The 24,305-nt window shown below is 32.1% G+C and overlaps 1 protein-coding gene across 2 annotated transcripts; it reads right to left on the reverse strand.

Annotated features, from left to right (window-relative positions):
• Positions 1 to 2,457: 2,457 nt before the first annotated feature.
• cad (caudal) lies at positions 2,458 to 23,159 on the reverse strand. 2 transcript variants are annotated; one of them, XM_068771479.1, is made up of 3 exons: positions 22,728 to 23,159; positions 4,685 to 4,830; positions 2,458 to 4,017 (listed from the first exon to the last, which is right to left on the reverse strand). In XM_068771479.1, the coding sequence occupies exons 1-3, from the start codon at positions 23,071 to 23,073 to the stop codon at positions 3,772 to 3,774; spliced, it is 738 nt and encodes a 245-aa protein (XP_068627580.1). In that variant the 5' UTR covers positions 23,074 to 23,159; the 3' UTR covers positions 2,458 to 3,771. The 2 variants fall into 2 exon arrangements, with proteins under 2 accessions (XP_068627580.1, XP_068627579.1); XM_068771478.1 differs by having other exon boundaries at positions 22,713 to 23,159.
• Positions 23,160 to 24,305: the final 1,146 nt, after the last annotated feature.

A 24,305-nucleotide genomic window follows, 5' to 3' on the forward strand; every position in this document is an offset into this window, starting at 1 on the left:
TCGTTTGGCATTTGCAATCAGTATCAATTAAAATTAAATCATGTCTATCAACATAAAACGATAGACAATTAAACTTATTTTATCAAATTTTTATTTTTAAATAATTTATCATGCAGATACAATGTTGCGAGCATAAGTAAAAGGATTGCTATAGGATTAGTCCAAAGATTTTAGGATAAAGGTTCATACTGTATTTATTAGCTAACCGGGATGATTGTTTACAGGTGTCAAAGCTTCAAAGAGTTGAATTTAGAGCTCGTTTGCTGTCAATTATTGCACCCTATCCAAAAATCTATTGTTTGGGTAATAGTAAATACCGTAATGATAATATACTACTTACTATATTATCATTACGTTATTTACTATTATTTAAATCGTTTTCAAAATTCGAATTACTGTATATTACAACTCATTATGTTTATATCTATGCCTGCAGATTTTGTAGCGCCAAAGATTATTGGCCTATTACATTCCAAAAAAAAAATTCGAGAGTGACCACTTCATACAAACTGATTTAAAATAAGTATAAAAGCTTTTTGTTTATCAATGTTTTTTACACCTTTTACCAATCCTCCTGCATGTAAATACATAAAAAAAACTTTATTTATATGTATATATAGTCTTTAATGAGTGAGTTCGTTATTATAAAACTTAAATATTGATTAAAACAAACAAATTATTTGCCTTTTCATTTAATAGAAGAATAAAAGACCACATTCGCTACGCTGTCTGTGTTCATAGTCTACTTCTCAATGGCAACGAGCTCGACGAATTCTTGATTGCAGCTAAAACGATATACCGGACAATAAATAATAACTAACTGGCCATTTTAAACTGGTTAGTAGACGGCTGTTATTAAAACAACATAATAATTACAGCTTCAAGTATGCAAAGCATTCATTGTGCACTTGTTATTCTATAGCAATAAACATCAGTGATCAGGTTATGTCTAAAGGAAATTACAGCAAGTTTCGATGTCGACCCGAATAATTAATTTCTGTGACAATGTTTCAGCATTGTCCAAATGATGATAGCTCCGGGCGTTTTTATATGCAGATAAATTTAGCATTCTCTGTAACTGTAAATTTAATTAATGTTTGTTTATGGTAAGTCAGGTAACATTAACAAATACAATGTAATATATAATATAATATATAATGTCACCTAATCTTTTTTTTCTAACCTTTTAGTAGGCTTTTCCCTTTACTTACCAAAATTTCCTCTCATTAACAAAAATCATTCGTTTTAAAAAACAGTGATAATAATGTTAAAAATTACCAAAAACACGCACACATATCTTTCACAGACTAAATTTAAAAAAAAAATATTTATTTTCAAAACACTTCATAAAATAATGATGCATTTTTAAATCTTCACCTTTGACTGTATATTAAGTAAGGTTTATAATAACAAAAATGCGAGTCAACATCATATTAGACATAAAACTGTCAATTTCAAAAATTGACGACTAGACGACAAACAAAATTTATAATATTTCTCAGTCAGTCAAGTAGAAATTGCTCTCAGACAGCAATGTGGGCTAAAGAGTAGGACAACACTCTGTTATTATAAATATGAGTGCTGCTGGAGTTATTTCCGCAATTTCATTAAGCGCCAACGCTTTCCAAACTGATAGTAACGTAAGTACTTCGTAGTAAGTAGTTAACCAGGCAATGAATGAGCAAGTCGAGGTTCGACTCAAAGCCGTGGTTCCTTCCTGGGGGCCCTGTGCAGTTCATTCTATGAAATTTCTGCCTAAGCGATGTAAGATTTCGGGGGCCTGTCAATCGGTTTAAAAAGTAATATAGTAAAGAGCTCCCTGAGGGAGTCTATGAGCTTACCTAACAAAAACGAATTTGCGGAATCTGTACATACCAATAAGGTAACAGTAATCATCCGTTACAATTAAAACTAACTGCTCTGCTATTTAGGACCAACACATGTATTCAATGTGCCAGAAAAAAAATATTAAGAAGTAATATTCGACACATTAAATCACTGACGACCAGTGTGAGAGGTGTAAAAAGTTTCATAAGCAAAGCTTTTTATAGTTTCACGGCTATTAAAAGTAAAGCATTTACACTTTATTAGTATTAAAGTTTGAACCTAGAAAGTAAGAGTAGATAATATTGATGCAATATATTGGATTTCGTGTTTAAAAACATTTTATTTCGTTTATTTTTAAGGCAAGAAGTTGCCGACTAGAAGTTGCTAGTTTCTTGATAGAGAGATCATTTGTAACTTTAGTTATACATTTTAACATGAAGTATACTCGTATGTTTTAAGGGTGTTTTTAATGTACGATAAACGACATTAAAAATTTGCTGTATATTTCAAATGTACTAAATGTTGCATTTTGTTATTTATTATTGTCATTACATGGTCAATGTCCTTCAGTAAAAATTTCTTTTAAAGATGTGAAGAATAAATAATAAAACGGTTGGAAATGGATTAACATGGTTTTATTTAGTTTATCAAGTAAGTTTCGTGATAGTGCCACATACATACTAACAAATCAGTGTTCACAAACGTTTTCAAACATCAACACAACGTTACTATTACAACAAGCGGGAACGAATAAATTTACAGTGAACACCCTAAACTTTAATGTGATTCCGTATTCAGTGGTAGAGCAACTACAAAACGAGCTAAAACTGCTAGCACCATTTCAGACGTTGCTGGTATCACAAAACAATACGATAAACATCCCATCAATTTCAATAAATAAAAAGATACACTGTCACACATTAATTTTAGCTAATAGTGTCAATATGTTCTTAATGGATGATGTCATCAGTATGGTGTGAATGACATTTACAGTGTTATTCTGTTATCGAAACTGTGATAATAATTATAGCTAATTCTAAACTATTATTTACAGTAGTTCTTACGACTACAAATAATCTCATTTAACATGGAATAAAAGTTAATAATTTCTCAAAGCTATGCCGCTGGTGTTAAATTAATTTCACTGGAAACTAGGACGAAACGATAATGAGATTCTTAACTAATTCTTAACTAATACAATAATAAGTAAAATTCACATTCAAGTTTGAACTAAACTCATTTTAGTTACAAACAAAATAAAATACCGCATTTGTAAGAAACATTTTATTAAACAATAAAATGTCTACAAAACTATAAATGCCTAATATATATTAATCTCATAATGAGCAGACACAGATTTGAGAAATATTATTTCACAAAATAAAACCAAATTTTTGAATACTTATATCTTAAAATATTATAAAAATATAACCATCTATATTTACATCGACAACAACACTGGTATTGTTTTACATGTGCAAAACAATACATTAGTAAAGCAGAAAGAAAAAGAAATGTGTTTACAGACAACTGACTGTCAAATAATGTTCACAGCCCAAATTTAAAGACTTTATAAACTAAGAAAGATTCGAAGTTGATAAACAGGACGTAAATGCCTTATATGCAAGTATTGTATTTAGTTAATAAAGCCAGTGAATTTCAGGCGTCAAAGCTTATGACAATTAGTACAGAAGTCTGCTACATTAGGATAAAGGTATACTACTGACAATCGGTAATGTAATCTATGACGAAAATATTCGTACACAAGTTATTGAATGTACATATTCTGTTAAGAACATTGCACTAGTTTATCACATATTTATACAAAGATCAAAAAGATTAAATGTAGTAGTCGAATGTGGTTCACCATCATTTGCGGTTTTTATAATTACGAAGTCACTATCCGTAACTATCACTGTGAACACAGAAGTCCTGTTGTTGTGGTCACAGTAGTGTTACTGGAGGCACTCCCGGCACCAGTGGTTCGGGAACGCCTTGTAATACACCTTGGTGGTAGTGATGATGGTGCATCATACCATTCATCATCTGTTGATGATGCAGCATGGTCGCGTGGTGGAGCTGTGCGTGTTGCAGCGACGCGTGATCACCTTTCTCTTTCATCACTACCTCTTCGCGTTTCTTAACCTGTTTACGTTCCTTGGCGCGCCGATTTTGAAACCATATTTTTACCTACAACCAAAGTATACTAATGTTACTAATTAGAATCCCAATGACTGTATTAAATAAATGATTATAAATTCCCTTGAAACAATATGCGTAAACGAAAGAAATGAATCTGCTTAACCCAGCAGGCAGGTAAGTAGAAGTGGAAGCTGGCAGGTCATGTAATGTGCAGTAAAGATTGTGGCTCGGGCCTAAAGCTTTTGGAGAAAATACTACAGGTCGGGAATCGTAGCGCAAGACGTGTACACTTATAGGGGATAGATGACATTTTTAAGGTTGAGGAAAAATGCTGAATGCAGGCTCCTTCCAACCGGTCTTATTGGAAATCTATAGGGAAGGCTCAACTCTAGCAGTGCACGGTCTGCAGTTGTAATATTGTTTATGAAAGGCGATAGTAACAACCTGAGCGAACATGTTTACACGGTAAGGTTAAAGTACTAATTATTTGTTATACTCAAAACTCTTTTTTGGTCAAGTGTATAACGCATTATTAAAATAAATAAATGTATTTAAAATATATTTCCTATTAATTTGAATTAAAGCGGAATCATCTTTTTTTGTCTTAACAAATAGATTATTTTTTAATAAATAATACCATTCTTTACTAAATAAGCTCACAGGCATATTGAAAAATCTATATACGATATACGATATAATGTTGTTTTAGGCATACCTGTCTCTCAGAAAGCCCGAGGCTTGCAGCTAGTTCAGCCTTGCGCCGGATAGTGATATACCGACTGTAGTGAAACTCTTTCTCCAACTCCAGCCGCTGATGATCAGTGTACACAACCCGGTATTTGTCCTTTGTGCGGGTCTTACCTTAAAAATAATATTAATATAAGTATCTAAGTAGTAATAATGTACAACGATATATTTTGATTTTAAAAAAATAACCTTTCTTAAATAAAGGTGTTTGGCATTAAAAGTAAACTATAAATGAAGTAAGAATGACATAGAAGACAAGAAAATATAATAATTCGAAAATAATATCCGATATACATATACAGGTACACTCTATCATCTTCCTGAGTATAGTAAAAGTATAATGATATAACAACTTTGATATTATTATTAGGTATTAACTTTGTTCCGCAGAGATTATATCTCGTATTTTACTTTAAGTAGTCACCGTTATAAGTTTTGAGTAACAGGCTATTTAAAATATTAAATAAAAAGAAAAATAAAAAAACTTTTTCAATATTTACTAGTTTTTTTTTTACCTTTGATAACTAAAAATTTAAGAACTGGTTGCATTGTTTAATATACTTAATATTATTAATATTATGATATACTTTTACAATATAATAGGCATAAATATATAAAACTTAAAAATAGTTATTAAAATAGAATATATTTAAGTTGTAAATATGCAAGTCTAGTTTTCTCAGTTTAAAATTAAAAATATAACCCAAAAAAGACAATCTTTTTTGATAATTGTATTAAAACCTTATTAAGAGTTCGTTTTTTGTTTAAATCATTGTAGTTAAAAATCTTCACTTCATATTTACCGTGTCACAATTGTGATACTTCTTGTGAAAATAGATAAATTAATATGTAGCCAATAACTTACATCAACTTATATATCACATGATGATCATGATCATGTCAGCTGATAGACGCCCACGAAAAACCTGGGCTTCCCCCAAATATTGCCACTTTGACCGGTTTGCGCTGCCAGCATCCAGCGTATTCTATTTAACTATTTCAATAATGTCTTTGATACAAAATTTAAATTTAAAATTTCACAAAAGGTTACAAATTTTAGACTTAGATTCCTATAAATGATTGTTATAGTGTACAAGTTATTTTGAATTCTAAATAAATAAAATTTACGGTACATTATATAAAAGAATGTCTCGAAGACTTTAAAGATGGTTGTATTTGCTAAGATAAGTTATGAAGGAGTGACGTCCCGAGGGTTCGATAAGGGTAATCCCGCGGCAAGAAGAACTGAAGCGCCGCACAAGTCGACTTACCGCGGGATTAAGCGGGGACCACACCGCGAGATGGCCGCATTCTGTCTGATATTTTATGTATGAAAATACTATTTGTAATCAATTAGTTAATATTAAAAAGTATTATAATAAACAATAATGAAGAAGTTCATTAGTTTATTTTTTTTAATAATAATTCATAAAAAACCCGTGGTGTCCAGATAGGACTTGTTTTAAAAATAAATACGGAATTAATTTTGTGTTCGTAATTTATGCAGCACTCAACCCTCCGTTTATGACCCATGATTCAACACGCATCAACTTACAAACAAAAGAAAATACATGGGATTTTTTGAACATTTCTGATTGTGTCGAAAAATGGTAATTTTTATTTACAATTTTTTATCTGCTTTGTAGATTTCTCAACGAGTAAAATTACCAAGATACGTAGATCTGTGTACATAACACTAAGACACAGCTGAGGTGTCTCCTTGTTTACTCGGAGTGTGTAAATATTCCTTATCTCGGTATTAAGAACTTCATAAATTATGTTTGTCACATGGAGGAGAATCGGCGTAGAATTAGAAGTTACGTAAACGGTGTCATGTGTGAGTACGTCTGTACTCGATGTCAAATAAAAGGTAATTTCATTTACCGCCCGTAATTCACACGCAGACGGATGATCACCCGGCTTTAACCATAGTATTAATGTCGTAAAGAATGATTGCGGAAAAAATCTATTTTTAATTTTAAGTCTTCTCTAAATAATTATTAAAATGTTCTGAAATCTAGAAAGTTAGCGTTAACTCATCTATGATTTCGAGTATTTATGTAATATAAAATGTCTTAAAATTAAAAAACATATTTTAAAGTTACTAAACAATGGACTATGCCAACCACTTTTTAGTGTAATCAAGTCTTTTTAAAACTGAATCAATATGTCCTTAATATGTTATTTATATTTATTGCTATATATATTATTACACATTTGTGAATGCAAAACACAAATTTACAGAATGATTGGTTACAAGTGTACTTACTTCCTACCTGTACAGAAAAAACACTTTCACAATTTAATTATAATTTTTTTGAAATCTTTTTAATTTGGAAAACGGTTTTTCTACTATCTATTTTATACTATATTATGATTAACATATTGTTTTTTTTTTTGTATTTTAAAGTTACAGAAACATTTTTGAGTCTATTTAAGAATAGACATAATCTTGAAAATTAATATAGCCTTCACCTTTTAATTGCAGTTTGTTTAATAATGATCTATTCAGTTGGGCAAATTTCAACAAATTAATATGCGAAGAACTTTTAGAATAATAATAAATACTGATTTAAATGCTTCTTTGATAGAATATATTCTACTTACAACATAACGTATATGTATTATCAACTTCAGAAAAAATATTTTTTATGAGTAAACAATATATAATTAGTTGTAAATCATATTACATAGTGCTGAGTAATAAATTAAGCCGTATGTTTTGGAAGTACAAAACCGTATCTAAATCAGCCACGTACCTTTTGCAAATACAGTATTTACATTAACCATACCGGTAGAGCAGGTCTGTGTATCTTTTATGATTGATGTACCTTGTTAAGCAGTCCCATTGTATTACTCTATTTGTTGTGAACATCGATATATAAACTTTTTGAGAACATACACAACTAGAAAAGATGTTCAATTTTTTTTTTGTTAAAGAATTTGTGAAATTATCTGTGTAAATAGCTTTTTTAGTAATATTATATATTTACAGAGACCATGAGATAAATAACAAGCTAAAGTAACCCAGATGGCCTAGGACAGTGAGCAGGCCACATAGCGCATAGAAAAAGTGGCTTAAGATTCTGGGGAAGAAACCACTGAACGGAAAACGTAGTGTTGGGATGTTCCCCAATAAGGTGGACAGACAACTATGTTAAGGTCTTCAGAAGACGCCAAATTTAGGCCGCTTCCAACTGGATTTAATTGGAAATCTATGGAGCAGGCTTATATTCAACAGTGGACGGCATACAGCTGAAATGATGATGATAATATAAAGATACATTAGTCATATATTAACATTCAATGGGTGTATAAATCTTAATCAAAACTTTTTTGTTCATGTATAAAAAAACAAGACTTGTTTTCTTAAGAAACTCGGTGCATTGTTTGGAAGAATAAACCGTCGAGCCCGTATATCTATTAGTAGATAAACTCTTTGGGAGTGCACGAATGACAGAAAATTATAACTTAAATAAATTTCCTGTTAGGGGAGCAAACAAAAAGCGAACTAGAAAGGCAAACAAAATATGCTCTATCTATAGGCGATGCGGTGTTTGATAGAGGGTGTTAATTTTTGTGGCAAACGTGGACAGGGATGGCTCGAGCGCTCTCACATGTTCATTCTTACAACTTAATTTTCTTAACTAATTTGTCTAATATTGAACTTGGACTTTCGTAATTCAATATCGAACCACCCATATAAAATATTTTTTCTAAAATTTCTTCTTTAAAATATAAAATTATACAACTAAGATTAAAGATCGATAAATAGATAATTGTTGAGTAAAGAAAATATTCGTGATTTAACTTCATTTTAAACAGCATAATCAATATTACATACAAACGAAGCTATAGAAGTTTCTCCTCGCTCAACAAGTATATTATATCAAACAAAATTAAAACTAATAAACTATTCGTATTAACAATAAATAAAAGCTAACCTACATGTGCGAAAGAAAATTGTTTTAAGATCCATTACGCCCTCGTTAATTTTGGCTTTTTTATTTTTTTCTTTTTCACATACTTCTTTTAGGTTTTTCACGGACTCGAATTTTTGGAATTTAAATATATTTTAAAATTATTGATTAATTTATTAGCAATAAGGCAAACCTATTTTATTTTATAAATATTTGCAAAATTTATCGAAACTAATTTTCTGTTACACAAAAACTGATCATTATGTTAAGTAAAACCTTAAATAATCTGTAGTTATGAAAAAAATAAAAATTTTGAAACAAAATCAGATTCTGTTAGTATTACATTTGCTTGTTTTCATGCATTTTTTTAATATCTGTTTAACAAAAAATTGAAAAAGGTAGTCATTTTGGTTATACACTATCATTATTGATTAACCATCATGTCACGTAAAAATCTACGAATCTTCTATCTAAAATAATTCAAACGACAATGTAGTAGCCATCTCGCTGCAGTTGACTAAATTCCGGAGACCCGTAAAGACGTAGTAGAGTGGATTGTATAATTACCACTTCATGATGTCTAATAATTCGACATCATATAATGTTTCAAAACTAAGAAGGGTCCAGAGGCTACCGTGATTTCGTTATACCTACAAACACGCACACGTCCCGAAAAATGGGTAAAAGTTTTTCAACCAATCCTGATTTGGGACACGAACACACGATAGGCAGTAAAGATTCCAAAGTCAAATTGTTTAGTAAAACACAACAGTGCTCTTGATATATGTTATTATTATTTAAGTTATTTCGGCTGGAATATCTTCATAAAGTTACACAGAATTAGTGGTGATAGAAATTATAACATTAAGTAGAGCAAAATCCTCAATGGATACTTTGTAGTCCTTTTCCAGTTGAAATTAAAATTGTAAACGGATTTTGACAACGGTCTGTTATCAAACACTGACGCGCTTACTATAATGTCATGTTCTGCATACAATTGAATACGCTGTACGCGAGCTTGAAGGTTGTAAAAATACAAAATTCCACCATAGATACAATTCGGATACTGAAACATAATTTTCTGTTGCAGAATTCCGCAAAATGACCAAGTTCGTAATGAAATCAAAAGTAATTTGTCAAAAATCAAACCACGTTTTTGTTTCGAAATGAGTTAGCAAACATTGTTTTTTCGATGTTAAAATTATAGATGTTTTCTGTTTTATGTAATTTTGACAGTAAAATTTTAAAAATAGACAACATTTTTGTGTTGTTTAGTTGACAATAAAATTATTTTTACCAGCTTTATGGTTTTGAGAGTATTTTTAGGTTTTCGTGCATTCAATTTCAAAAATGCACTGTAAATTTTAGTTTAAAGTCGAATGGTGAGGAGGGAGTAAAACGGGTAAATCATCCTCACCAGTTATCTTTTGTAAACACACCAGCTGATAAAAAGAATCCGAACATAACGCCGTCGACATCTAGCCAATCACTATATTTTCGATTGAAATTGGACGCAATAATCTTTCTAGTTTTAACAAATTTTTAACTTGAGGCTAAGTATGCAGCAAAAGGTATTACAAATATACTTTTTTTTTCTTATACAATCTTTGTAGAGGCGCACTTAACGCTTCTTTCTTCTTTTATATATACATATGTACTTACATATATAACTATATATCTGTATATATGTGTATGGATATGTATACATATATATATATATATATATATATATATATGTATATATATATATATATATATATTTACAATACACTGCTACATACATATGTTATATAAATAATTCGTTATTATATGATTATATTTATAACGATTCTTCCGCCAACAGGCCTCGAATCTCCTTTTTAAACATAGTTTACCAGTTTGCTGATTCTCTAATGCCGAGAGGAAGTTTATTCCAAAGCAGAACTCTATGGACAGGCAAAAAACAATCAATGAAGTCAATTTTGTGTGAAGGACAATTATAAAAGATTATTTGACGATCTTTGGTTTCTTTCATGGTTTGATTCAAGCAATTGCAAGCATGGAGTTATAAAGAAAGGCGGAGTGTTATACATAAGTAAGAAACAGAGAGTAGTTAAGGCACGCAAATTTCTCCGTTCGCGGATGGGTAACCATTTGAGATATAATAGACAAGCAGAGACGTGGTCATGTTTCCGTATGTTATAAAACGAATCGAATGCAGTTATTCAGAATACGGTCTAGTTTATTGAGAAGATCTACATTTAGGTCGAAATAGCATACATCATCTCGGTGATAGGGAGAATGATCGACTACACGAGTTCAGTCTTGGTCTTGATCGGAAGGAAATTCTTTAGGCGAAAGCACCGGACACCTTTTGAGAAACATAATTGACCTGCGGATGCCAGCTTGAGTTACTGTTAATTAGACATATTTCTTTTCTTTGGTCCCCGAAGAAGATTACGCGCGAAATAAAAATACAGGTAAAAATTAAGAATATGTTGAGTCACGACAAGACAATGTGTATCTTTAATTTAAGTAAATACAGCCTGTAATAAAAAAAACTAAATTTAAATAGAAAAATAAATTCAAGCCTAACATTTTTACATGATGTTACACATCATTAAGTATACAAGAAGCTAAAGCCTAAATTTTCGCGAATCAAGCGTATTTGTAAAATATTTTTCAATAATTACGTTCTAATAATATATTAATTTCCGCAAATGAAAGAAATACGTAAAAGAACCAAATAATCGGTTTATATAATAATAAATCATATTTCTGTATTTAAAAAAAAATAGAATAGAATGCACTAAATCTTGTCCGGCCCACAACATTTCCAAACTGATACTTTCTATCTATCCATTTACGAACTAATATATTCTATAAAATTTTAATAATGAATTATTGAAGACATCTATTTCTAGTGATGTGGGTGAAAGTAGAGTTCATGTTATGTGTTATTTCTCCTATCAGAGTATACAGGATGCTTTCAGTAACGGACATAGGAAAAGTGGAATCCTATTAAGAACGCTGATATTATTCAGCAGGTTCAGATGCACACCCTTTAAAATCTTTTGCAAAAACACTTAGTTTAAGACGTTCATTAAATTGATGGATTTATAATATAATATTATATATAATTTTATTAAATACTAAAGCCTCTTTTGTAAAAAAATACATATAACCGTCATAATCATCTAATCGCGCTTTAACTCAATCTTCAAAGAGGTTTGACCCAGCAGTAAAGCTCTGGGTACAGTGAGCCGCCGAGGAACTTCACCACCGCCCACAGATAAGGGACTGTATAATGTGTGGTATTTATTGCGTATGTAGAATTTAGTAATGACGTCCTGCATATATATACGCTGTTATTAGAGAAGCCAATGAACATTTTGGCGAAAGACGAGGACATATTAGCATTAATAAAGATTTTTTTGATTTGAATAGACACTATTGCCTTATTGACATTTACAAAATCCGCAGGTTTAAGGAGCCAGAGAGAACTTAGATCGAAGTTTTCCTCGGAAACCTTAGTTCCGGTCGGGCTCGGGTTACATTATGTGCAATATTATCGGAATGAATATTTATACTGCAAATAAACTTATTGAATAAAATAAAGTGATGGTGATTTTTATAACAACATAGTTCAAGTTAAAGAAATGGCCAGATAATATATTATTTATGATATAGTAGCTGTCCCCCGCCCACTACGCATTGCTCGCACTGTCTTTTCATGATGTAATTATATAAAATACAGTTACAGTGATTAATAACATGCCCTTAAAAATATTTTGGCCAAGATTTATACCAAAAAACAACCAAAGGTAAAGTTTGAAAATATGCTAGTTTTAATGAACGCCCTTTCAACCCAATCGGGAACGACTGGAATTTCGTAAAATCTGATGAACTATACTCGGTGAAAATAGTTCTATTTTTACCATATGGGCTGTTTACGTCTTCTATAGTAAAAAAATACTGTACGGATTTTAAATTCAGACTAAACTAACTCAGACACTAATTATATTTCACGTTTCGCTTTATACGCATAAGCCGTTTATTGTCGAATTTATATTTCATTTATACATATATATATATATATATATGATGTACAACTACTAGTCTACATTCATTTATTACACTTACCAGTATAAAGATGATTTATGAACATTTAACGGGCTTTGCCATATTTTGGAAGACCATAAAAATATTACACAGTATATAAAAGAAAATGTGAATACAATATGGAATTACAATGCTACCGAAACAGCAGTACCGCGCCTAAAATGTGCGCGGTGAGACGAGGGAGTGTTAGCATCTCCGATCCGTCATATATATATAATTATGGGATTGTATATATAGGTATGAAAGCTTAAAAGGGATAAATGCATAGCTCATTTATTAGCAAAAGGCTTTTAGCATGTTTTTTACACATATTTCCTATCACTACATAAAGTGATTAATCTAAAATATGTAACATTATATATAATTTTTCTATAATAATGCGACAGGCATTGCAAGCAACTTGTACGGTATGATACCGGTACTAAGTCTGCACAGGCAATAGTGAACAATAATTAATATTTAGTATTCCTGAAAGCATTGTATTTTGGGTAGCGTATACTATGTGTGTGTGTCTTTAATACAAGCTTTAAATAAATCTTACACAAAAAAAAAAACAAACATAAATATGGAATAGAAAGCGTTTCGACATTAAAACCAAATAACTTATAACAAGGCGTCAACACTAATAAAATTAAATTAATTAAAACCATAATGGTATTGAATTTATTCAAATTTTATTTATTACAGTTTACATTATTAACTGTTATTATATTTTATTAACTTATCAAATTTTATAGTTGTATTTTATGACAGTTTTATGAGTTAAATACCGTATTATATTTTGCGTTATGAAATTTTGGTTAGTGTAAAACCTTTAAACAATATAATTAATTAATCTGTGTCTATCGCAGTAAAATAAAACGCTATATCATAATGAAATTGTGTCTGTTGAACGTTGACTGTATCAGAGAAAATCGTATTGTTTTTAGTCAATATTCGTCGGATAGGACATCCACTGGACATTCGCCTCCCGGTAGACTTATAATAAGGCCGGTTTAAACCTGCCTGCATCCAAAGTCTTTTAAAGATTTAAAGAAGATCGCCTGTCCACCTTCTGAGTGTACTTGCCAGTCCGTGATATTAACTACCGAACCTTACGACCGCAGCTGTCATCTGTTAAGTCCCATTGCTACATCAAATGTCAATATGCTTAGCTATATTGGTTACTTTCGTTCGTCGACGGTGGTAGAGTATCAGCAAAAATCTCTCGTTTATTGCACATATGGGCGCCTAATAACGACTGAGTTCTAATATCCTGGTTTATTTATAGAGCCGTGATAGTAATTGCAGTTTAACAGACATCGCTTGTATCAACCGTATCTAGTGCAATATTAGCTACGATAACACGTGTACGAAGCAAATAATATGTTCGACACGATGTTAAACGCTGTTTGTAAACGGAAAACAATTAATCGGCAGTTATCGGTTATGCTCGGCGCTTTGTCGGCCTGCCGAAATCCCGCTTTCAGTAATACGCGATTATCGCGGTCGGCCGGTGATAGCGGCGCCTTTGAACGTGTTGATAGAACGGCCCGTATCGCATGTTGCCTTCTTGTAAGCTTGTAATGTATTTTTGATGGACGAGGGCGCGGCCGCTATCAACGCGGGATGATAACGTACGGAGAATCACGATCGCGATCCCGCGAACCGTTCTAAAGATTTAAGATTACATCGAGTGGCTCGATGAAGTAGGTACTTAAGCCGTAGCACTCCTCTGGGAGGGACGTTGTGTCTGAGGGTTCGCAGAGGGCGGGCTGACGAGCGACGCCGCCGCTTTATGTAACGGTTTACGTCTGTTTAGGGCCCCGGAACGACCCGATGACGCCATGCTTGTGTAAAATAATCTTCAAATCACAGTAGTATTTACTTATAAAGAAAGTGAAAATATCTTCGTATTTTGAAACAAATATTCAAATTACACTTTTACTCAAAATTAAATTATATTGCATTATTATTACTTTGAAACAATAACAAAATGATAAACGACTTTTAATTGATTACAAGCGATATTTAAATCCACATTTAGTTAAATAATACACAACAATAATGCAAAATTTAAGTTCATTATGTTTTCTATTGCATTTTATAGCAATGAACCCTTCCGACACTTCAATGTTGTCTAGGAAGTCTTTACATTTTATATTTTATAACGAGACAGGCGTAATCTTTAAGTTTTACTAAAGTTTTTCATGGTGTTGTGCGATAAACAGCAATAATCCGAGTCAGTGCTCCGAGCCGTTGGTAGCTTTATAGTATTGAATTAATACTAAGACTATGTAATAAATAGTAAGTTGCAACTCCTAATTTCTGTTAAATTTTAAAAAGCTCTCTGGGCAGTTGTTAAAAAAAGTTACTGCTATTAAGAAAAATCAACAACTGTTATGAATATCATGCCACGGCTTTATGTGCACGCATTAAAAGTTCAAACATTATTGAATCAATAACAACATTAGCGTGTAAGACGACTACTCATTGCCCAAACAGTGAACTATTAAAATCAATTGCCATATGTTGACAGCAATTGACAGCTTGACACGTACAAACCTCCATTAGTCACGACCGGCACAATAACAAACAGTCATCGGTATCTACTGTTCGCTTTTGTGTTCTCGCTCGCCAGACTCCGCGGGGCGTAACCGCAATAAGAAAGAACTTTCAACGCTTGCCTGAGCTTTCTCATTCATTCCGACATGTTGACAGGCCATTCATAAAAATAAACGAACCACTTTGTATCTCAATTTCATTGAACGAAACGCCAAACGTCAAACCGTCGCTGATTGGGGAACGAATCTGGACAAATGGAGAATTATTTCCACGAACATCCATGTCTTTATGTAAACAAGACTTGACAAATACAGACAGAAAGGTTTGTATACTCAGAGCCGACTAGGTAGGTACGATGTGGATACAGCACTATGTAAATACAAGTGTAAATACAACGCTAGATATCCCTATTGATATAACATAATGCTTTGTGTTTAGATGATGCACGACTGCTTCAAAATGTAGCTAAGTTTAATGCGAATTCCATCGGCGGAAACGTTTTTACGCATTTATCAGCCCTATTAATAAGAACCAAGAACGATTATTAAATTTTGTTATGACTTACAAAGTTTCTATTTTTTGTTACAGCAGTGACTACTGTCAAACTACTTATATTAAAAACTGTTGGTTTGACTTTGTTTTCGTATATAGGAATCGACATTGCATAACATTCGAACGTTTAAAGTTTTGCTCGTATTACCAGAAAGTTAGAAGCAAAGCGGAGCGACGATGCACTAAATAAAGACAATAGCTTGGCACAATTACATTTCTACACGCGACCGCGCGAACTTGCCGAAGATTTAAGTTGTTCGGGTCCCCGGGGCGCCGTTGGCGGTGATTGTCGCCGGGCGTAGCCCCCGTACCGGGCTGCCCGGATTAATTGCTCACACCATGCACTCGATCCCAGGGCACGCGTTAACAGTAACGCTCGACTTCAAAATAACACAAAAGTAAGTAAAGATAATTGCAACGTGCGAACTTAAATCGTTATGATGATAATTATAACAATTTAAATGCATAAAATTGATCGAATTAAATTCTGTTTTACTTACGTTACTTATATAGACCCGCAGTTCATTGTTCAAAGTAAAATAAAAATTAATTACTGATTCAACATAATACACTAAAGATAAAACATATTGTACTGTTCAAGATATAACATAAAAAATGTAAATTCTTATTACATCTAGCATAAAGCTTTGTAGGTTGATAGATGTAATAATTAATTTCAATTATTGTTATGATTATTGTTACTTATAATTTATAAAAAAAAACAATTTGTTAAAATTATAATTCCCGGAAGAGGATCACCCTAAAGGTCAAAGATTAGATATTAGATTTTCTATTACATATTTTTAAAGTATTGAGTGTCGAGAAACAATATCAACGAGTAGTGCTTTAAGTATATGATATTAACCAGTGTTATACAATAAACTTGAAAGTTTCTTTTTAAATAAGGTAACGCACATTTTAACAGATTGGCAAAGAAATTTCACACAGCATTAAGTACTATGTAGTAAAATAGAAAGAAGTATTTCATTAAGTTCTACATACAACTTCGCATTTTGTGCTTAGGTTTTCATTTAAGATGCAAATCGATACCTTAACACGAAGCCTATAAATCTTAAAAAATATTCCAGCAAACATGTTACTTCTTTGTTAATTATATTGTTTATACTTGAAGTAACATTTTTAATATTCTACGTATGACTACTACTATCAAACATTAATAACAATATTGACACTTGATCAACGGTGCAAGAAAAAAGTTATTTAAAAATTAATTCTGCATAAAAATGAAACCTAGTTTTAGTTTTTATTTGGTCACACTATATCTTGAACACGATTTTATTGATGTCATTCGTCAATTTTTAAATATAAGTTCTGTAAGATGTTGTTGGTTTGTTTAGAAAAAAAATTATGCAAAAATTTTCAAAAAATGTTATGATTACTGGAACTGCGCATTTGATATTTCGCTATAGACTTTGTAAGATTGTCAGTTCGCGACGAGATTCGAATTAATTATTGATAGGCAAGTCATAACGTCTATCAGGACGACTATTTCCTTATTACATATCTAAAGTAGTTATGGTCGCTTTTTTATCTAGATTATATTATTCCATAGTACAGGTACAATTTACTGCCATCTGTAAAAGCCGATTAAAAAATAGTCAGGTTTGCTGGTGTTAAAGGTGGGCCCCTTCATCATCAACTCAAAGCGAATCCGATTAGTGCAGCATCATAAAGTAACTCTTGTTTCTGCGATACAGCAAAGATACCTAGGGAGGTCTATCTATCCCCTGGAACGTGCCTTCGTGAGAGATCTTGACGCCACGTTTGATATTTTTAGTGAGTAGGAATCCCATATAATCTCAGCCTTCCTTCTGAAGGACAGCATGTCTTGTGCATTTCAAAAAAGATATGCGAATGATAGACATAGCCCGCAAAGTGTTAACTGTTTTTTAAGTCTCTTTCGAGAGATTAGCGTTGAACACTTAGTATTTGTTGGCGACCTTTTAATCTAATAGGTTTAAATGTACGATCTATAAGGTGATTTTCGATGAGAAAGCTCGTCCTTCGTTTCGGGATTGTTAGCGCAAGTGTTTATATTTTTTTTCTGAACACATACTTTCTGCTGACCACCCTGTTTTTGTTTAACATTTACTATCTCTAAGTAGACCAGATTAGGACAAATAAGTTTCATCTCTAAATCTTTAAAAGACGCCTCTTTGCAGTTGCATAAAAATAACCTTTGTGACGTATATTCTGTAACTTCCAATTATTCACACATACCTCACTCACCACTTGACCTCCAGGATGTCTTGGACATGTTAGCAGCTGGTATTAAGTTTAATTATAGCAGATTTAAAGGTGCATTAATTGCCAGGGCCAACGTCCAGGGGTGACTATTGCCCTAAAAGATACTTATTTTCGTCTCCAGCTTTAGATCTTGACACTTGTTCAGTGAGTCGAAGCAGCGGTATTAGGTATTTGTGATATTACTGTTACGTTATGTACTGAAAGACGTCTCTTCCAGTGGTTTCCTTGATGCATTAGTTTCAGCGCAGTCAAATCTATTTATTTGTTGTTGTTTGAAGGTTTAAACTATTGATACACTTATACACAATATAAGTCGTTATCAAAATTGGAATAGTGCGTCAATGTAACTTTGGGAGAATGTACATTTGTACCTTCTGTTGAGGCATACATAGCCGGCAGATATCTCCAGTTTTTTTAAACATTTATTATTCTTTAAATTTGAGAATTAGTCCTGAATGTATGGGGACTTAATTAAATCATTCAAACGAATTAGTGAAAATCTTACAGCTTACATATTACCATTAATACATTATTTCCTTTGTTATTACGCCGATTAAGTAATATTAGACAGCGTGCGTTAGTTCTTCGGTCAATTAATGGTCCCGCTGTAGGAAATTCCTCCTTTTTCCAATGAGACGCAAATGAACAAAGATTATTTTGTACTTCCGCCATTCACAGTTGTCCTCGCGGCTCGTACTTCGGATCGAAAGTTCTAGAACCAAAACATTAAGGCCAAAACAGTACTCTGTCTTCGTTTGCGGTGCTGGGTAAGTATATGTCATTAATTATTTGAGTAGTTTTTCCAGCGCTGACTTCACGCGTATTTAAAGATGGCGCACATTTTTTTAATGAAATGATGTTAAGACAAGAATACTTAATTTCAAAACGAAGTTGTTTAATTTGAAATAAATTTAAGAATCAATTCTTAACCAAACTTCCTGATAATTAGGTTTAAAAATGCCACCATACACTATCGATAACATTAAAGTGAAGGACTTTATGGACTATTACTACGAAATATTATTATCCGAATACCACGATGATCCTTTAGGGTAATCATATTTAAAACTTATTTCTCTCCAAAACTCTTATATCGACCTATGCAATGTGTCAATTACGTAATGAGAAAAAACGTGAACTATCACAATTGCTCATTCTCCATAGAGGATTGTAACATTGACATTGGTAGCCTGAAGACTAAGCGCTGATTATAACGATTACATCTCGGTCCCATTATCAAGTGTGTGTATGACTACAATGTTTTCAAAATTTGTCATGTGTAAGTTAAGTTTTTTTTAATATTATTCAATCAAAAATTGTGGACGTGTCTCAGCCTGATAGAAATAATAAATAAACATGTGTATATGATTTATTATCTTAATAATAAACAGCCAATGGCTGACAAAAATAAATATTCTATTTCGTACATTAAGACTTTAGTAATAATAAGTTATACTATGTATGCTGTTATTGTACACGATAGTTTGTTTGACGTCAGTTGTTTATCAACTGAGACTAAGTATTATAATTCATTTTTATTTTCTCTTTTTTCAATCTCCACTCCATCCATCATCTTTCTTCCGAAAAAAATTAATAAAAAAGCCGTCCACGAACTTAGCTTCATATCAACATATTTGGCGATACAATGTTGTCTCTATATTTAGATAGATATGCTTAGAAAAATGGAACGTTTTGAATAAACTAAATTTGGTTATTGCAAACTAATTTGCAAAACTAAAAATTGTTTACACCGCTATTTTAAATTCTAAAGAAACGAGAAGAGTAATTTATTTACTTTTTTTTAGTAATTATAAGGTGACTTTAGGTATAGATAAAAAAGTAATAAATCTTATGTACATCCTCTATCAATAAATTGTTCCAACATCCAAATATCCTTATTACATAAATTATAGTCTGATTTGAATTTGGTTTGTTCGCAATTTCATGACTTACACTACGGAACAGAAGATTCCGATCCGACTGATAATTATTTAAAAATTTGGGCACAATGTTAATCACTAGTTGCAACTTTGCGCCCGGGGATAAACACATATGAAATGGACTTTTTTTTACTTTCACTTTCTACGTTTACTTTAACAAATCAGACAAAATACAGATTCATAAAAAATATGTCATATTTTTAATTTCTTTGTCAAAAATATCTATATAATATTTTTAAGCTATAATTTAGTTTTCATTTTTTATATCTTTGTTATAATATATAATAGTAATAAATAAAATTAAAATATTTTCCTTAGCTGTCAAAATTTGATCTAAGCGGTGAACAAACTCATCTTTAGCAGCAATGTTTAATATAACAAATTTTTCAGAAATAACCCTTAAGATATTATCAGACCCTGGTATGTCCAGTCTTATATAAGTTTAATTTTCTAGAATACCAGAGATAATTCTAAATGACAAACTAAATGTTTCTTTTCACAATTATCATTCCCCCAACAATATTTAGGAGATTACGAATGTCGTAAGAAACCTATTACAATGTATTCAAAGTTGTATACTTTTACGTTTCTCTTAAGAGATCTGGCGCAACTTTTCATTTAACATTGTAGTAATACTTTTATAGGCTTCAACATTCACTACAATGCAAGAAGTTACATCTAATAACTTTACTTTTAATCATCGTAAACAAAAATGCACATCGCAATATATGCACAACACAATAAATGCATTAATAAAACTAACAAAGAAATAAAACCCAAACAAATAAAATACAAATATAATACTGCAGCACATTTTAACGATTAGTTTCGCATTTAATCACGATACTCTTTTATATGACCTTCATCAAACCTGTTCGGTTTGGAATATTTCTAACAATCGCCAAGATCAATCATAAATTATTAAAATAAATAATAATGGTAGGATGTGTAAATGCATTTATGCATTACTTTGAATTGTTTTACGCAAAATATTACCTATATCATTCACGAGTCCTATTTTAAGGTTATTGAATATAATATTAGGTTTTTTTTATCAAACCTGAAATCCCCTGCAATCAAACAATGGGGATTTTTTTATGATCTTTACTTAGTTTAACTAACTTGGATAATTTTTATATTCAGCCTCATTTTTGTATTCATCACCCACTGCAAGGCATAGATTTCCCCCAAAGATCGCAATGATGATTTTCTGGGACTTTGACAACGTAACGCGACCTGTAGTATCCGTTGAAGAATCTTTCGGTCCTAACTAGTTCACACGGACAATGTGCCCCACCCATTGTTGGTTCAGACAATTTTTTGAACTACGGCGGTGACTTAGGTTGCATATCTGCCTACTCTGGCTCAATCTAGCAGCGAAGCTCGGAGTATAGCGCTATGCAATGATCTCTGAGTGATTCTAAGCCTTTTCATAAGGTCTATCATAAACAACCGCGTCTCTCTTTTTCGATAATATTCTCATTTTTACTTAATTTCCATTAAAATTATACACTTATCGTAAATGATCATTACAGGGGTTGGTTTCTATAATTTGGTAATTAGCTTATGTATTTTACTCATACACACGAGTGCCCCATTGAGTTAAATACATAATAATACAATTATATACAGTTACATATATATAATATACATTATGTTCGGTGACCTCTTCTTTTCTTATTTTGGAAATTCAGGACACGTGGATCCCGGTATTTAAACTATAATTGATAAAACAAATGGGCAACAAGTTTAAATCTTAGGTCATGCGGATGTTTTTAAATCTTTAAATATAAAAAACCCATTGACAATTTTGAAAACAAAATTTTCACGGTTAAAAGTTATAATAGGCAAAACATGCAAAGTCAGCCTTATCCTATTTTGTGCATACTCCTCATTAAATCGAAATAGGCTTTAGTTTTGATTACATAGAATGAGAATTTTCTAATTTTTGATTATTTTGTATACGTTTGAACACAACAATTAAAATTTCTGAAATTTCAATTATATGTTATAAATCCGTTATTTACCAACAAAAAAGATTACTTTATGAAAAAAAAATGGAGTTAGTAATAAAAAAACTTAATTTAAATTATTGCTATTAAACGTCAAAAATCTTCTCTGTATTATTTACTTGTTATTTCTTTTATTATTTACTTTATTATATATGCTAAATCAAAATTTATTTGTATATTATAAAGTTATTTAATGTTAATCGCATAAAACAAATATATATAGCTAAAACAAATAATTTTGAAAAACCAATGGTGCAAATTTAGTTTAACTTATTTATTTTTAATTTAACATGCCCTATATATCCATTACCATATTAATAACGTTTTTATTATAGATTCGTTCGCTAATAGTATTAATCAATTTTGATGATTTTTTTTGCTTTACTTTGCTAATAACATTAAAACTTCAGAGAATATAGGTAATAGTTATCTAAACATGAAGTAAAATTTCAACACATCTACACATAATTCTTTTCAGTAATACTACTACGAACATATAGGAAATGTATTTATGTAAGCAAAGAAAAATATTGTAACCGCAGGTATTAGTAGAATATATCAACTTAAGAAATTATTATTATGAAAATTTTATAAATACAAAATTGAGGTTATTGAGAGAAGGAGTTAAGAATATAACGTAATTAAATAATTGTAGGTACTTGTAAAATAAAAACCTGGATTAGGTTGTGTCTGGTAATTTGGTTTTTTCATCCATTCGTAGGGCGAACGGGGCGGCGCCGGCGGGTGTGAAGGCTGCGACGGTCTCGACCCCGGCGAACCTTCTCCTGGACTTGCTAAGTCGCCTCGTGCTGGAGACGGCATTTCTCCTACTTCTCTCTCGCCAGGCTCCCGCTTTGGAAAGTGATGTGGATCCGACGGCCATTCTCCGCCGGGAGCACCGTTCCATGCGCACCACTGCTGTTCCTCGAAGTTCTGATGCTGCCAACCATACCATCCTCCTGCTCCATACTGCCCGCCCTTGCCTTGATACATGGCGAGCGAATTGACGTAATTCACCATGCTTTTTCACCGTCCGCGCATCGCACATACACTCGCCACAACACCAACGGGAGCAGATCACGATCGGGGATGCACCGCGCGAGACGTGGCGGACGCGACTGGCAATCACAGCAACAGCACGTACGCCCGCAGCGGCGGGAGGGGCGAACCCGTGGGAGGTACTAACCAATGGCTTGGAGCTCCGCCCCATCGCTGGGCCAGCCGCCGCGCCCAACGCTATCGCTTAATTTGCCTAATTACGATGAAAATAATGGACACCGCCGTAATGAACTCTACTTTAGCCCGCCTGAAAATATAAATAACTTGATAACTCACGCTTACGTTTATTTAAATACTTTTGTTTGTATGAAAATAGTTATTTTTTCCTTAAGCCTTCTTAGAGAATATATTATTTTTGACTGCAACACGGCACGCACAGCTTTAACAAATTTGAGGTGGAAGAGAGCTGAGGGCACTCAGGCTACACCTCGCTACTCACACTCAATATTGACATGCTGACATACATACACACACTAAATACTGTATGTTTTTACTGAAGGCTTCCCTAGGAATTCGACTCGAGCCGTTAAATAATTGATTTCACCGTGATAAGAGCTAATCACACTCTGACTTATACGGACATTCCATGGAGTGAATTCAACAAGGTTGCTCCAGAAGTCCGAACGGCACTATTGGTTACTATCGCGTACTATCGTTTAAACTTGTTAAAAAGTAACATAATTTATTTAATTTACTCGTTATTTATCAATAAATAGTTGAAATCATTCAATAGCAAAAGAATAGAAAAAGTAAATTTACAATATCGTAATATTCAAAATGAGAATATAAGATATCGTTAAAATAATGATACTTGTATAACACCTTTTTTAGTTCTTACTACTGCATATCACAGCAGAAATTGGATTCCATTCATGAAATATTTTATATTTAACCAGTACAAAGGTTTCTTGATTAACCGTGTGATGATCTTTTACACATATACAAACTAAAAAGTTTGAAACAGACACAAACATCTTAATTGTAAACGGCTTGTCACACATTTTCAAACTATGTTTAATGGCCACAAAAAATACAAAATGGAAAGGTAAAAGCGCTTGAAAACAAGAACAATAGTTATTTATTTCCTTACCTGGAATAACTTCTGCCAAAATGTTACGCGGCATTGTTTATATATTTTACAACCATTCGCTAATCCCATTTTAAAATGCCGACAAAGGTTTTGTCTTTTGTTT

Source organism: Battus philenor, unplaced genomic scaffold, assembly GCF_028537555.1.
Source record: "Battus philenor isolate CCGP_79_NKW_IND1 unplaced genomic scaffold, ilBatPhil1.0.hap1 SCAF_4, whole genome shotgun sequence".
In the NCBI taxonomy this organism is placed as follows: Eukaryota; Metazoa; Arthropoda; class Insecta; order Lepidoptera; family Papilionidae; genus Battus; species Battus philenor.